Source organism: Gorilla gorilla, chromosome 2, assembly GCF_029281585.2.
Source record: "Gorilla gorilla gorilla isolate KB3781 chromosome 2, NHGRI_mGorGor1-v2.1_pri, whole genome shotgun sequence".
NCBI lineage: Eukaryota > Metazoa > Chordata > Mammalia > Primates > Hominidae > Gorilla > Gorilla gorilla.
Window position 1 is genome coordinate 104,847,035 of NC_086017.1, and position 15,808 is coordinate 104,862,842.

General features: G+C 38.0%; 1 protein-coding gene across 6 annotated transcripts in view; it reads left to right on the forward strand.

Moving 5' to 3' along the window:
• Window positions 1-15,808, forward strand: part of ARL13B (ARF like GTPase 13B) — a 75,675-nt gene that overhangs the window by 49,888 nt on the left and 9,979 nt on the right. For all 6 annotated transcript variants that reach the window (XM_055383690.2, XM_004035938.4, XM_019024493.4 and 3 more), the window contains 4 exons: window positions 5,682-5,787; window positions 6,917-7,119; window positions 10,244-10,352; window positions 13,677-13,902. In XM_055383690.2, the coding sequence (XP_055239665.2) occupies window positions 5,682-5,787; window positions 6,917-7,119; window positions 10,244-10,352; window positions 13,677-13,902 (644 nt within the window). The remainder of the gene's footprint in view (window positions 1-5,681; window positions 5,788-6,916; window positions 7,120-10,243; window positions 10,353-13,676; window positions 13,903-15,808) is intronic.

The following is a 15,808-nucleotide window of genomic DNA, read 5'->3' on the forward strand; positions in this document are numbered from 1 at the left end:
CAATCACATTTATATTTATTCTTTGTTTTAATAGTTCTACTTCCTGGAATCTGTACTCAGAATAAGAAATGACTCCTTTACACACCTACTTTTTATTGCACTCTTTGTAAAAACAAAACACTGGAAACACAAAAGTCCTTCAGCGTAGAACTGGCTGAATAAATGATGGAACATTCAAAGGGGAGCATTTTGCAATTATAGAAAATAGTGAAGATTTTATTATACTGCTTCAGGGTACTTCAAAATTTACTGTTCAGTTAAAACAAGCATGCTGCAGAAGAATATATATAATATGCTAAGTTTTAGGAAGAAAGGAAGGGTAGATATAAATATTGTATATATACACAAATACATAAACCAGTCAATAGCATTGAATATTCACAGTGCCCAAATTATGGTCCTTGAAATACCATTTTCTCCATACGCTTGTTTGTATTTTCAAAAAGAAATAATGGGAGGATGAACTAAACACGAATGAAAATGGTTACCTATAAGGGAAGGGAAGGGAAGGAAAAGGCAGAGGGATAGCAAATAGTTCCTTTCTGATTGTACCTTGTTTTTATAGTTCTGAATTTAGAACCATATAAATTTTTTTTTATTTTTATTTTTTTGAGACAGGGTCTCACTCTGTCACCCAGCCTGGAGTGCAGTGGCGCAGTCTTGGCTCACTGCAACCTCTGCCTCCTGGGTTCAAGCGATTCTCATGCCTCAGCCTCCTGAGTAGCTGGTATTACAAGTGCACGCCACCACACCTGGCTCATTTTTTGTTTTTTTTTTTAGTAAAGACAGGGTTTCACCATGTTGGCCAAGCTGGTCTTGAACCCCTGACAAATGATCCACCCACATTGGCCTCCCAGAGTGCTGAGATTACAGGTGTGAGCCACCACGTCCAGCCGATATAAATATTTTAGAAATTAAATCTTAAAACAAATACACAAACGATCTCTAAAATGCAAAAGCACCTAGAAAGAAATGAACCTAGGTATATATCTAGGTGATGGCAAAACCACACAGAGAAGTACTGTTTTAAGTAATTTTAAAACAGTATTATTGACTCTGCATCTCTGGTGGGATATAGCATAGAGACAAAGATACGTAACCACAAAGATATGTTAACCTGCACTTAGTAGTCTTAATATTTAGTAATAATATTGATATTATTATGTTAAAATTCCTATATATAGTTGGATAAAACAAATAATGTCATTAGAAACTGTAGTTTTCAGCATAAGGAAAAAGAGATACAAATAAGATCTAAGGCTGGGCACAGTGGCTCATGCCTGTAATCCAGTACTTTAGGAGGCTGAGGCAGCAGGATTGAGCCTAGGAGTTTGAGACCAGCCTGGGGAACATAGTGAAACCCCATCTCTGCTAAAATAATTTTTTTAAAAAAGAACGTTCGAACACTAGCTGGGCATAGTGGTATGCGCCTGTAGTCCCAGCTACTTGAGAGGCTGAGGTGGGAGGATGGCTCAAGCCTAGGAGGTAGAGGCTGTAGTGAGCTGTCATCACACCTCTGCACTTAAGCCTGGGCAACAGAGTGAGACCCTGTCTCAAAGAAATAAACAAAAACAAGATTTAAGAAGCTAAGTAAAACTTGGTAGTTGATTTGAAATGAAAAAATCGACACGAATACATGGTTAGATTTTTTTTTCTAGAATAAAACTATTTCCTAGCTTTGTGCACTGAAAGGGCCTAGAAGCAGTAGTAAGTCAATAGCAAATGTTTATCTATAACTCCTAGGTTTTAGTCTTTAAAATGCCATTTTCCACTGAAAAGATCAAGGCTTCTTGGGGAAATGTATGATTGCAAGTCTGGAACCTTGTTTCATAGTAGAACATAAAGAAGCTATCAAAGATTGTTGGAGTTGTACCAAAAGGGTCCAAGAGCCAACCTGAAGGGGACTCCTGCTGCCTCAAAATGGGTACCTTTGAGCCTTAAAAAGAGCAATAACTGCAACAAATTGAAACACATCAAATACATTTTTAAATCCATAAGTTCATAATGATGCCTCTCAACATAAGAAAAAGTACCAAAAAGCCTGAATAGCCAAAGCAGTCCTAAGCAAAAAGAACAAAGCTGGAGGCATCATATTATCTGACCTTAAATTATACTACAAGGTTATTGTAACCAAAGTAGCATGGTACTGGTATAGAAATAGATGAATAGATCAATGGAAAAGAATAGAGAACCCAGATGATGGGTACAGCGATGCTAGGAAAATTCGATTGCCATATGCAGAAGAATGAAACTGGAACCCTGTCTCTCACCATATACAAAAATTAACTCAGGGTGGATTGAAGACTTAATGTAAGACCTGAAAAATACTAGAAGAAAACTGATGAAACTCTTCTGGACATTGGTCTAGGCAAATAATTCATGACTAAGACCTCAAAAGCAAAAGCAACAAAACCAGAAATAGACAAATGGGACTTAATTATTAAGTAAAAACTTCTGCACCGCAAAAGAAGTAATCAATGGAGCAAACAGCCTGCAGAATGAGGGAAAATATTTGTGACCTCTTTATCCTATAGGAGACTAATAACCAAAACTTACAAGGAAATCAACAACAACAAAAAACAACCCCATTAAAAATATGTAAAAGACATGAATAGTCATTTTTCAAAAGAAGACATACAGATGGCCAACAAGTATATGAAAAAAATGCTCAATATGCCTAATCAGAGAAATGCAGATTAAAACCACAATGAAATACTATCTCACACCAGTCAGAATTTTTAGCTGTTACTGAAAAGTTAAAACATAGCAGATGTCTGCGAGATTGTGTAGAAAAAGGAACGCTTATACACTATTGGAATGTAAATTAGTACAATCACTATGGAAAACAGTATGGAGATTCTTTTTTTTTTCTTTTGAGACGGAGTCTTGCTGTGTTGCCCAGGCTGAAGTGTAGTGGCACGATCTCGGCTCACTGCAAGCTCTGCCTCCCGGGTTCATGCCCTTCTCCTGCCTCAGCCTCCCGAGTAGCTGGGACTACAGGCGCCTGCCACCACGCCCGGCTAGTTTTTTGTATTCTTAGTAGAGATGGGGTTTCACCGTGTTAGCCAGGATGGTCTCGATCTCCTGACCTTGTGGTCTGCCCGCCTCGGCCTCCCAAAGTGCTGGGATTACAGGCGTAAGCCACCGTGCCCGGCCAGTATGGAGATTTCTTAAAGACCTAAAAAAAGAACTACCATTCAGTCTAGCAACCTCACTACTGGGTACCTATCCAAAGGAAAAGAAATCATTATACAAGAAAAGATATCTGAACTCAAGATGTTTATTACAGCATTATTCACAGTAGCAAAGGAAGGGAGTCAACCTAAATGTCCTTCAATGGATCATGAAAGAAAATGTTTGTGTGTGTGTTTTGTATATACATACATAAAATGGAATGCTATTCAACTATTTAAAAAAGCATGTTTTTTCCAGCAACGTGGATGGAGCTGGAGGTCATTTTTTAAAGTGAAATAATTCAGAAACAGTCAAATCTAGCATGTTCTCACAAGTGGAAGTTAAATAATGTGTACACATTGACATGGAGTGTGGATTAATAGACATTGGAGACTTGGACAGGTGGGAGGGTGGAAGGGGAATTAGAGATGAGAAATTAATATCTACAATGCACATTATTAAGCTTATGGTTACACTGAAAGCCCAGACCTCACCACTATGCAATATATCACCACTATGCAATACATTTACATCACAAAACTGCACTCGTAATCCTTAAATTTATAGGATTTTTTTTTTTTTTAAATCAACCTGATCACCTTCGGAGGTTGCTACGCCATTAATTCATTATTTTGAAAATCAGGAAATAAAGGCAAAGGATCAAACATTTATCTTGACTTTGTGAATTTTAAGAGGCACCAAGTAGTTGGTGAAAGCTTATTTTTAGCAAGAATCCTGCTAGTAAATGCAGAAGGAATATGGAACTAGAAAGTTACTGTTTCATAAACTTTGTTAAATAATAGAATTAAGTAAAGGTCATCAATGGCTGCTAAAATCATTAAGTGAAAGATTAATGAGGAACTTTATTTTGGATGGATCAGGCTAAATGTAAATCCATTAGTTAATTTTATACCACCAAAATAGGACATTATATAAAAGTGATATTATATGCCTCCCTAAATACAAGCACCACCTACGAAGTATGCTTGCCAAAAAGATTTCATCTGAAACTCATCCAGCTTCTTACCACCAGATACGGGAAATATAGGATAGGTATGTTAAATAAGTTTATAAGGAAGATATTAGCCAAATCCCAAACATGGGAATTCTAAAGAAAAATTACAAATGTCATGGGAGAAAAAGAGTCATGGGGGTGGTAGTGGGGAGGGCAGGTATAATATAGATTCAAAAAGAGTTAAGTGATAAGTAACATATATTGGACCTGAATTTAAACATAACACTTGTAAAATGATATTGGAGAATATTGAGTAAATTGAGTAATATTGAAGACTTACTGTTAATTTTGTTAGGTGTGATAGTGGTATCATGGTAATGATTTTTTAATATCTGGGTGAAGTAATGTGATTCAGGCAGCAAAATAGAAGGTATGTAGATTTTAATGGTAACTTGGGAAATACAAAAAAAAAGAAGGTATATAGATAAGCAAGAATGACACAGTTTTGATAATTTTTAAAGATAGGTGGGAAGGGTTCGTTAGATTTCTTAGTCTATGTACTTAATTTTTTTTTTTAAACTAAAGAGTCTGTCAAACTTTGAGCAAGGCAGTATTTTATTAAACTTTTAAATCTATGTTATATAATTAAATAGTGGTATATTGTGGTAAATCCTGTTTTTCTGTAGAATATATTGGTTTTTCATTTTGTTGGTGTCCATTTGTCTCTAATTGAGTACAATTTTTTTTTTAATTCCCAGTGCTTTGCCAAGTATGTTAGAAGTGGCCTTGGGTCTTCAGTAAATTGCACATTTATATGGACACATTCACACATTAGAATTGTAGATGAGCTCAAATATTAAAAATTCAGAATGAATATTTGGGCATTTAAAACATTACAGTTTGTATTTTAAGAAGATAAGAATATAATTTATGGATGTGACCTGTGGAAATTAGTCCTCTTCTTTTTCTGATTTGTAGCTTTTTCTGTTTTGTTGGCATATTGATCTCTTGTTTATGTTTTCTTGACACTTTATTTGATTTTCCTTTTATAGGCCAGTACTTAAAAACTATTTTAGCAATAATAAAGGAAAAATGACAAAATTGATGCTACAACATTTTAAGATACTAGTGTGTTCTGTAATCAGTACATTTAAAACTTGGGAATCAAAGAATGTGGTCAGGCCAGGCATGGTGGATGATATCTGTAATCCCAGCACTTTGAGAGGCTGAGACTGACAGATCACTTGAGGTCAGGAGTTCAAGACCAGCCTGGCCAACATGGCGAAACCCAGTCTCTACTAAAAATACAAAAAATTAGCCTTGCATGGTGGCACACACCTGTAGTCCCAGCTACTCTGGAGGCTGTGGCAGGAGAATCACTTGAACCTGGGAGGCGGAGGTTGCAGTGAGCTGAGATTGCACCACTGTACTCCAGCCTGGGAAACAGAGCAAGACTCAGTCTCAAAAAAAAAAAAAGAATGTGGTCAAAATATCTTTAAGTTTCCATCCAATTATATATATGCTGTATAAAAGTACTTTAATTATCTTTCAGGTTGGCAAATAAACAAGATAAAGAAGGAGCTTTAGGAGAAGCTGATGTCATTGAATGTCTATCTCTGGAAAAATTGGTCAATGAGCACAAGTGCCTGTGTCAGATAGTAAGGTTTTTTTTTTTAATTTTAATTTTTTGTCCTTTCAAATAGGTTCAGTATAACTTGGTTTTTATAAAAGTGATAGCAATTAAAAGGCAATGTTTTCAAAGAATTTTTTGTAACCTATGAAATCACATTCCCATTTTTCTGTTGATATAACTTAATACCATAATATTTGTTGTCTATTTCATTGTTATTTCCATGAACTATCTTTCCATGATTTCAAGGAGCTTCACATTTGCGTTTTAAGATGTTGCTGATATCATCTGTTTGCTATGCCAACACATCATGGCATGAAATTTGTAAAATGGGAAAGAAAAGTGTAAATACAAAATTTAAACATATGAGAGATTCATAATGCATTTTGAAAAATTATTTTGCTGGGCATGGTAGCTCATGCCTGTGATCCCAGCACTTTGGGAGGTTGAAGGGGGCGGATTGCTTGAGCCCAGGAGTTTGAGACCAACCTGGGCAACATAGTGAGACCCTAGCTCTACAAAAAATACAAAAACTAGCTGGGTGTGGTAGTGTGTGCCTGTAGTCCCAGCTGCTTGAGGGGGCTGAGGTGGGAAGACCACTGGACCCTGGGAGGTTGAGGCTGCAGTGAGTTCTAATTCAGCCACGGCACTCCAGCCTGGCCAACAGAATGAGACACTGTCTCTAAAAAACAAAAAAAGAAAAGATAAATCATATGAGGAGAGATGTCATACAGTCTTAAGGAAGATGAACGTGGATTTAATAATTTATTTTGGTTTCAAAAAACATTAGGCTGTCAATCTTATGGATGTTTACTGCTGTAGATTGTAGTATAAGGAATTAAAACTTCCTGGCATTTTTAATCAATAGAGATGTCTTTTTATGGCAATTAAATTTTTCTTCTAATATTATAAGTGGCACTGTCACCCTCTTTATAATATCTCACATAGTGTACAGATGTTATCTGTAAAATATTTTAAGTTCTATATACTGATGTTAATCATTGCAGTGCTATGTTTTGGAAGTTAAATAAGCAGATGCTTCATATTATTAACTTAAATGGCTTAATTTTGATTTGCCATTAATTATACTTAATGGTTTATGAATAGATTTGTGTGGAGACCTTTTAATCTTTTAGTCAAATAAATTTCTGTTTTAGGAACCATGTTCAGCAATCTCGGGGTATGGAAAGAAAATTGACAAGTCCATTAAAAAAGGCCTTTATTGGCTGCTACATGTTATTGCAAGAGACTTTGATGCCTTAAATGAACGCATCCAAAAAGAGACAACAGAGCAGCGTGCTCTTGAGGAACAAGAGAAACGAGAAAGAGCTGAACGAGTGCGAAAATTACGAGAAGAAAGGTAAGTAGATTAATTTTGCACCACAGTGCATTTGAAGGATCAAAAACATAACAATTTTATGAATCAGTTGTTAGTTTTATCTGTTCAGTTTCTTATTTCTGTGTAAAGGAAGACACTAGGTAAATTTTGTATTTCTGTGGATCTTTTTCCATACAAGTTTGGGTGGTAGATTCCTAATTTTTCTGGTGGTTGTATAATAGTTAAATTTACTCCTTACGTAGCCATTGTCTTCCAGAGTTTTAAATTTTTGTCTCTGATCGCTTGTGGGTACCTTAGTGCAGTGGTTCTCAATGCACAGGGTAGTTTTTAACATTTGGCAGTGTCTGGAGACATTTTTAGTTTTCACCACTAGGGGGAGGAGTGGAGTACTACTTGGAATCTATTGGGTAGAGGCCAGGGATGCAGCTAAACATCCTATGACACACAGGACAGTCTCCCACAACAAAGAATTATCAGGCTTAATATGTCAATAACGTTGAGACTGAGGAACCTTTTTAGTTTCAGCAAGGATAGAAGGTGAGCTGCTAGAGAATCATTCAACTCAAGCAAAATCTGATCCATAGTTGCCTTCCATCTGGCCTTTTATGTAGTTTAACATAGTTGTAGCCCAGTGAGCAAGAACCCACTACCCTTGGTGACCCATTATGAGGTACTTCCTTATACCATGAAGGAAATCCTCTGATAACTGGTATTTTTCATTTAATTCATCGATAGGACTTAAAGAAATATTTATAGAAATGACTCTCTATCCCCAAGTGCTCAATAATATGAGCATGCCTTTAATCTAGGGATCTCTTTATATAAAAGACAGATTAGAGTGAATGATTTTGGCAGCTGTTGATACAAGGTTTTAGTTCCTGTGAGAATATTTGTTTTTTTCTTAGTATGTATTTTTATCATATAAAGCTCAGTACAACCAATCATGCATGTTAAGTATACCTTTTATATATAATATTTATAAAAATTAAATATATGGCCATAATTATGTGAAAACTCCTTTTCCTCCACTAAGAAAATAAAAACAGAAGCAACAAAAGAATTGAGTTGGATAAAAGAAATCTAATGTTAGTAACTTTTTAAATGTTTTTGCCTTTTCCATAATGATATTCTAGATCATGTTATGGCAGGCTTTTCCAATACTCCTCACCCTTTCTTTCTTTCTCTTTATCCATGCCAGTTGTGGTCTGAGACCTCTCCTCTTGAGGAGACCTCTCCCGTTGAGCCAATACTCCATACTTAAAAGCAAATTGACATTCAGAGACGGGTGATTAAAAACAAGCTGTTTACTTCACTAAATCCAATCTAATTGGTTCAGATAGTCATTTATAGTGTTTTTGAAAAATAGTAAAACATGCCAAGTAAAAATAATATATTAATACTGTATTCCTGAAGTTGCTTACTAATAAATAACATTAATAACAATGACTATCCTATGAGAAAGTTAATTCACAGAGTGTTCTCACATATATTACTTTATCTGACCCTTGATACAGCTCTATGAAGTGGTTATTTTTATTCACATTTGTGGGAAAGCTAAGGCTCAAAAGATCCAGGTCCAAAGTCACAGAAGGAGTAAATTGCAAATCTCCAAATCTTGGCTTCCTAGGTTCATAATAAAAGGATATGTATTTCCATCTAGAACACAGCTAGTAAATATTATGGTAATGAACATTTACATTGCTATACCATACTTACAGTCCAGTTAAAGATCCACAATACTTGTGTTTCTTTCTTTTTTTTTTTTTTTGGTCTTTGGCTGCTCTTTTTTTTTTTTTTTTTTTTTTTGAGGTGGAATTTTGCTCTTGTTGCCCGGGCTGGAGTGCAATGGCGCAGTCTCGGCGCACTGCAACCTCCATCTCCCAGGTTCAAGCGATTCTCCTGCCTCAGCCTCCCGAGTAATGGGGATAACAGGCATGCACCACCACACCCAGCTAATTTTGTATTTTCAGTAGAGACACGGTTTCACCATGTTGATTAGGCTGGTCTCAAACTCCTGACCTCGTGATCCACCCACCTTGGCCTCCCAAAATGCTGGGATTACAGGTGTGAGCCACCACACCCGGCCGGCTGCTCATCTTAATAACATTACTCATCATGTATGGAACAACATTACTATAAATCACAGAGATAGTAAATGTTCAGTGGTAACTAATATGGAAATACTTATTTAATCTGAGTGATACATATGGTAACTTATTTTTATAGCCACTGAACACTATTATGGAAGTTATTATCTAGTTCAAATATGATACACAACTTGATAAAATATTTTATATTACTACTCTGTCATATACTTCTATAGAATCAATCTGTAGATAGTCTAGTCTTTTATTCTTTTATACTAAACAAGAAACATGTTTATGCAGAAATAAAAACATAGGTTGAGTTGAAGGAATGTTTTCCTAGTTTTGGAAGAGAAGACTTAGCCCTTAAGAAAAGAATTAAGAAGAATAATTACTATTTGGCTGGGCGTGGTGGCTCACACCTGTAATCCCAGCACTTTGGGAGGCAGAGGCAGGCAGATCACAGGGTCAGGAGATCGAGCCCATCCTGGCTAATAGGGTGAAACCCCGTCTCTACTAAAAATACAAAAAATTAGCCAGGCCTGGTGGCGGGCGCCTGTAGTCCCAGCTACTCGGGAGGCTGAGGCAGGAGAATGGCGTGAACCCAGGAGGTGGAGCTTGCGGTGAGCCGAGATGGTGCCACTGCACTCCAGCCTGGGCAAGAGTGCAAGACTCCAACTCAAAAAAAAAAAAAAAAAAAAGAATAATTACTATTTGTTAACACCAGTAAAGAGGACAGCATTGATTTTGGAGGGTAATTAATAAGTTGATCAGTAATACCCTTGGCACATGGAAGAATAATTACACTGTTGATATTAAGAAGTCAGTCATAGGAAATGTCATTTTTATCAGCATTTTTTTTAATTGAAATGATTAGTCTTTACATGGGAGGAAGCAGCCTCTTACCTGCATAAGGATTTTTGAAATGCTCTCAGTAATTCAAAACCATGTCCAGATGTTTAAATTACTACATGTAATAGCCTTATACCTATTGCAGTTTTCTTTAACATGGTTCAGCACTTTCTCAAAGGAAATTTCAATTATTTTTCCTCAAATGATAGAAAACAAAATGAACAGGAGCAGGCTGAACTCGATGGAACCAGTGGTCTGGCTGAGTTGGACCCAGAACCAACGAATCCTTTCCAGCCAATAGCATCTGTAATCATTGAGGTATGAATGATGGTAAATGTAATTTTTGTATCTTAAGTTATAAGTTGGAACTTGGAAAAGAAGGTGGAAAGTTGGGAAAGGAGGCAGGGAAACAGATGTGTTTCTTCTGAGAGATTATTTCTATAAGAAATTAAACATGAGAGACTGATTAAAGGTTTACTGCTTTTTCTTACTCTTAAATTACCTTTGAATCTAGTGTAAAAGGGGGAATATGACTTCAGAATTAAATGACAATAAATAAATTTGACTGTAGCAATTATTATAGTTGCTGTGTTGACAAATCTATTTTGTCATTTATTTCATATAGTAATAATATATTTACTCTTATTTACATTTTCTGTGTTTCTGTATTGCTGTTACTGTCCATATGCAATATTTACTTAGAATGCATTAGGGTACATAAACAATTTTCTGTTTTTCCAGGATACTTAAGGATGTTTGAAACTGCAATAAATTCTCCTATATCTGAATATCATTTATTTCCATTTTAAATCAGAAATTTTACCAACATTAATTTGTAGATTTTAATTATGAAGACGTTAAGGGGTTGTGTGTGTGCGCATCTGTGTTTTTGTTTTCATTTTCTGCTCGTGTCCAGAGTTTGCATTGGCTCTGCTTTTATGGCTGGCAGCAGTGATGCCTCTTCTGAGGCATTGCTTCCTAAACCTTAGGCTGACTTCCTGGTCCTGCCTGTATATTCCCCATTCCCCTTCCCCTGTCACTGCCTCCTTCCACACAGGTGTTCATCTGGAAAGGTGGATGATTTTTTAAACTTCTTTGGGGCTGCTACTGAGGAGGGAGGCAGCTCCACAGGTAAGAAGATGATTGGATAGTTTTGGTGTTGCTTTATTTTGCAAAATAGTTAGTAATGTGAGACATTTGTTTTTAAGTTGCTGGATACCAGGAGGTTTAATTGTATTCAATCTTTCAGTAACCTCATTGCATGCACCCTAAATGTGTGCTTTTCTAATTATAGTAAGGCCATCTTAATAGCATGAGCTATTGTTTTGTCTCCATTCTATCAGATATTATATTTGTCAAGTTTTGTTTTATGTTCTTTTAAAAATATTGAGAGAGAAGAGGTCAAGTTGTACTTTTTACTTTGAAACAACAATTATTCTCTGTGTATAATAAGGCTTGCTTTATAAATAATGGCTAATTATTTTATAGTACCATGGGTATAAATTATGTAGAAGGCTCTAGTGCTTCTCCCAGCACCATATTTCCCACAATGTATAGAAGTGAATAATAGTGGTGTACGACATAGTATATATCACATATAGAAAGTTCCCAAATTAATAAGTGGCATGGGGAAAGTACACTTAACGCTTTGAAACTATAATAATTTCAAGAAGATGGCCAGTAAAGAAATAAAAGCAAATTAGCTGTAGTTTTTTTTTTTAACCATACAGATTTTCTTTTTTTCCCCACAAAACTTTTTTAGCATGTTTCTTGGTACAGAAGCATCTAACATTTTTTTTTATTATTACTGCAGATAATTAAAATGGTGAGATATTAGAAGGTATTGGTTCCAGAAGGGACAGACAGATCAATGGAACGAATAGTAATAAACCTATTTATGTATGAGCATTTTAGTACAAGATAAAGATAACATTTCAAATCTGAGAGAAAAAAATAATAGAACAACTTAATAACCATTTAGAAAAAGGAAAATTATTGAATATTGTATACCCAGTTAAATTCCAAAAGTATCAAAAACTTAAATACGTTTTAAAAAGTGAAAGTCTTCAAGTTTCTAGTAGATAATATAGATAAGTCTTTATATGTGCTTGGAGGAGGAAAAAATTTCAAAGCAGGACAAGCAAGCCACAAATCATAAAGGAAAAAGGTGGATAGATCTTATACTACCGAATTTTTAAAGAGCTATTCTACAAAGTTAAAAAGCAAAAATGAAAAGAAATAAACTCTAGTGAAAAATAGAACATATAGTCTTATGTGACTCTGTGACTAGTCCTAGTGACACGTATGCACAAAAGAACTCTTACAAATTACTATGAAAATAATGAGAATCTAATAGAAAAGTGGGCATTGGGTTACCAAAGGCAGTTTCCTAAAAAAAAATTAAAAATGTCAATAAGTGGCCAGGCACGGTGGCTCACGCCTGTAATCCCAGCACTTTGGGAGGCCGTAGTGGTTAGAGTTCAAGACCAGCCTGGCCAAGACGGTGAAACCCTGTCTCTGCTAAAAATACAAAAAATTAGCCAGGCGTGGCACGAACCTATAATCCCAGCTACTCCGGAGGCTGAGGCAGAGAATTGCTTAAACCTGGAGGGGTGGAGGTTGCAGTGAGCCGAGATCGTGCCACTGCACTCCAGCCTGGGAGACAGAGCGAGACTCCATCTCAAAAAAAATAAAATAAAATAAGTCAATAATAGTTCATTTTTGCTGGCAATAAAAATTTTAACTTAAACTCAAATGAAAATAACACTAAGTTAAATAAAAATATGTATTAATATGGCAGAGATGTAAAAGGTCAATCATGATATGTGGTATTGAATATGATGTAGAAAAAAATCACTCTCCCAACCCTTTGCCTGAGGTTCATTGATTCATTTTTTCTGAAGGGAAGTTTGTGACTATATGTGACATTTTTAAATTTGCCTACCCACTGACTCAACAGTTCTACTGTTAGCAATTTAATCTAAAAAAATAAAAAAAAAGCTATTAGGATGATTCTGTTTTTTAAAATAGTGAAAAATTGGAAATAAATTCTTTGTTCATTGATACAGAATTGGTATGCTATAAACATTCAAAATAATAATTGATGAAAATAATTGTATCTAACATTTATGTAGCATTTACTATGTGTAAGGCACTGTTCTGAGCACTTTATATATTCATTGGCATGGAAAGAAATGTATGTTCTTCAATAAAAAATTCAATTCTTTTTTGTTTAAACAACAAATACATAAGTATATATAGATACATACATTTATGTATGTTTCTGGGTGATGTATGTCTGTACATGATATATGTATGTATGTGTGGGGGTTGGCAGAGAAAATCATCTCTTAGTGATTATATACTGAACAGATTATATACGGAATAATACAGATGAATAGTAGTCATCTCTAGATTGTGGAATTACTGGTAATATTTGTTTGCTTTTGTTATACTTTGTTTTACTGAATGTTTGACATTTAGCATCTTTTAATGATGTATTCATGAAATCATTTTTAAAATAGAAGTCTCACAGTTTCCTTGAAGTTACAGAATCGTGTTAAGGTATTTGATTTCTTCTCCCTTAAAACTATCTTAGATAAAACCATCATAGTAAAGATAATGTATTTTATTTTTTGTTAGAATGAAGGAAAACTTGAAAGAGAGAAAAAAAAGCAAAAAATGAAGAAAGACAGTGATGGCTGCCACCTGAAACATAAAATGGAGCATGAGCAAATAGAGACACAAGGCCAGGTTAATCACAATGGCCAAAAAAATAATGAATTTGGACTAGTAGAAAATTATAAGGAGGCATTAACACAGCAGTTAGAGAACGAAGATGAGACAGACCGGCCATCATTGGAATCAGGTAATAAATCTAGTTATTTAAAGTAATTATCTTATGTATATATAAATAAAACTTATACTTCATCTCATTTTTTATGTTTGTTTTTACAAACGAGTACTTCAATATTTTTCTGTCTTCAAATGCCATATTTACCATGATTTTCTCAAGGTCTTTTATTATTCAGTCAGTTTGTTCCTAACCTGTTTTTCCATGACTTAAAATGTGGTCCTTTGTAACTTATAAGGATTTCAGCAGAAAATTCCATTTTTATTTTCATAAATTTGGGATACAGCATAGCTCTCAAGAATCCTTGGAATAGACCTCCCCCTCCCTCCCCCCTCCCCCTCCCCCTCCCCCACCCCCTCCCCTTTCTTTCTTTCTTTCTACAGTCTCTCTTGCCGAGCCTGGAGTGTACTGCCATGATCTCGGCTCGCTGCAACCTCCCTGCCTCGGGCTCCCGTGATTTTCCTGCCTCAGCCTGCCGAGTGCCTGGGATTCCAGGCACGCGCCGCCACTCCTGACTGGTTTTTGTATTTTTGGTGGAGATGGGGTTTCGCCATGTTGACTGGTCTGGTCTCCAGCTCCTGGCCTCGGGTGATCCGCCCACCTCGGCCTCCCGAGGTGCTGGGATTGCAGACGGAGTGTCGCTCACTCAATGCTCAATGTTGCCCAGGCTGGAGTGCAGTGGCGTGATCTTGGCTCACTACAACCTCCACCTCCCAGCTGCCTGCCTTGGCCTCCCAAAGTGCTAAGATTACAGCCTCTGCCTGCCTGCCACCCCGTCTAGGAAGTGAGCAGCGTCTCTGCCTGGCCGCCCATCGTCTGGGATGTGAGGAGCCCCTCTGCCTGGCTGCCCCGTCTGGGAAGTGTGGAGCACCTCTGCCTGGCTGCCACCCTGTCTAGGAAGTGAGGAGCGTCTCTGCCTGGCCGCCCATCATCTGGGATGTGAGGAGCGCCCCTGCCCGGCCACCCCGTCTGGGAAGTGAGGAGCACCTCTGCCCGGCCGCCCCGTCTGGGAGGTGAGGAGCGCCTCTGCCCAGCTGCCACCCCGTCTGGGATGTGAGGAGCGTCTCTGCCCAGCCGCCACCCCATCTAGGAAGCGGGGAGCGCCTTTGCCCGGCTGCCCTGAATGGGAAGTGAGGAGCGCCTCTGCTCGGCCGTCCCATCTGGGAAGTGGGGAGCGCCTCTGCCCGGCCGCCCCTTCTGGGAAGTGAGGAGCGCCTCTGCCCGGCCGCCCCGAATGGGAAGTGAGGAGCGCCTCTGCCCGGCCGCCCCGAATGGGAAGTGAGGAGCGCCTCTGCCCGGCCGCGCCGTCTGGGAAGTGAGGAGCGCCTCTGCCCGGCCGCCCCGTCTGGGAAGTGGGGAGCGCCTCTGCCCGGCCGCCCCGTCTGGGAAGTGGGGAGCGCCTCTGCCCGGCCGCCCCGTCTGGGAAGTGGGGAGCGCCTCTGCCCGGCCGCCCCGTCTGGGAAGTGGGGAGCGCCTCTGCCCGGCCGCCCCGTCTGGGAAGTGGGGAGCGCCTCTGCCCGGCCGCCCCGTCTGGGAAGTGAGGAGCGTCTCTGCCTGCCCGCCCATCGTCAGGGAGGTGAGGAGCGCCTCTGCCCGCCGCCCCATCTTGGAGGTGTACCCAACAGCTCCGAAGAGACAGCGACCATTGAGAATGGGCCATGATGACGATGGCGGTTTTGTCGAAAAGAAAAGGGGGAAATGTGGGGAAAAGAAAGAGAGATCAGATGGTTACTGTGTCTGTGTAGAAAGAAGTAGACATAGAAGACTCCATTTTGTTCTGTACTAAGAAAAATTCTTCTGCCTTGGGATGCTGTTAATCTATAACCTTACCCCCAACCCTGTGCTCTCTGAAACATGTGCTGTGTCAACTCAGGGTTAAATGGATTAAGGGCAGTGCAAGATGTGCTTTGTTAAACAGATG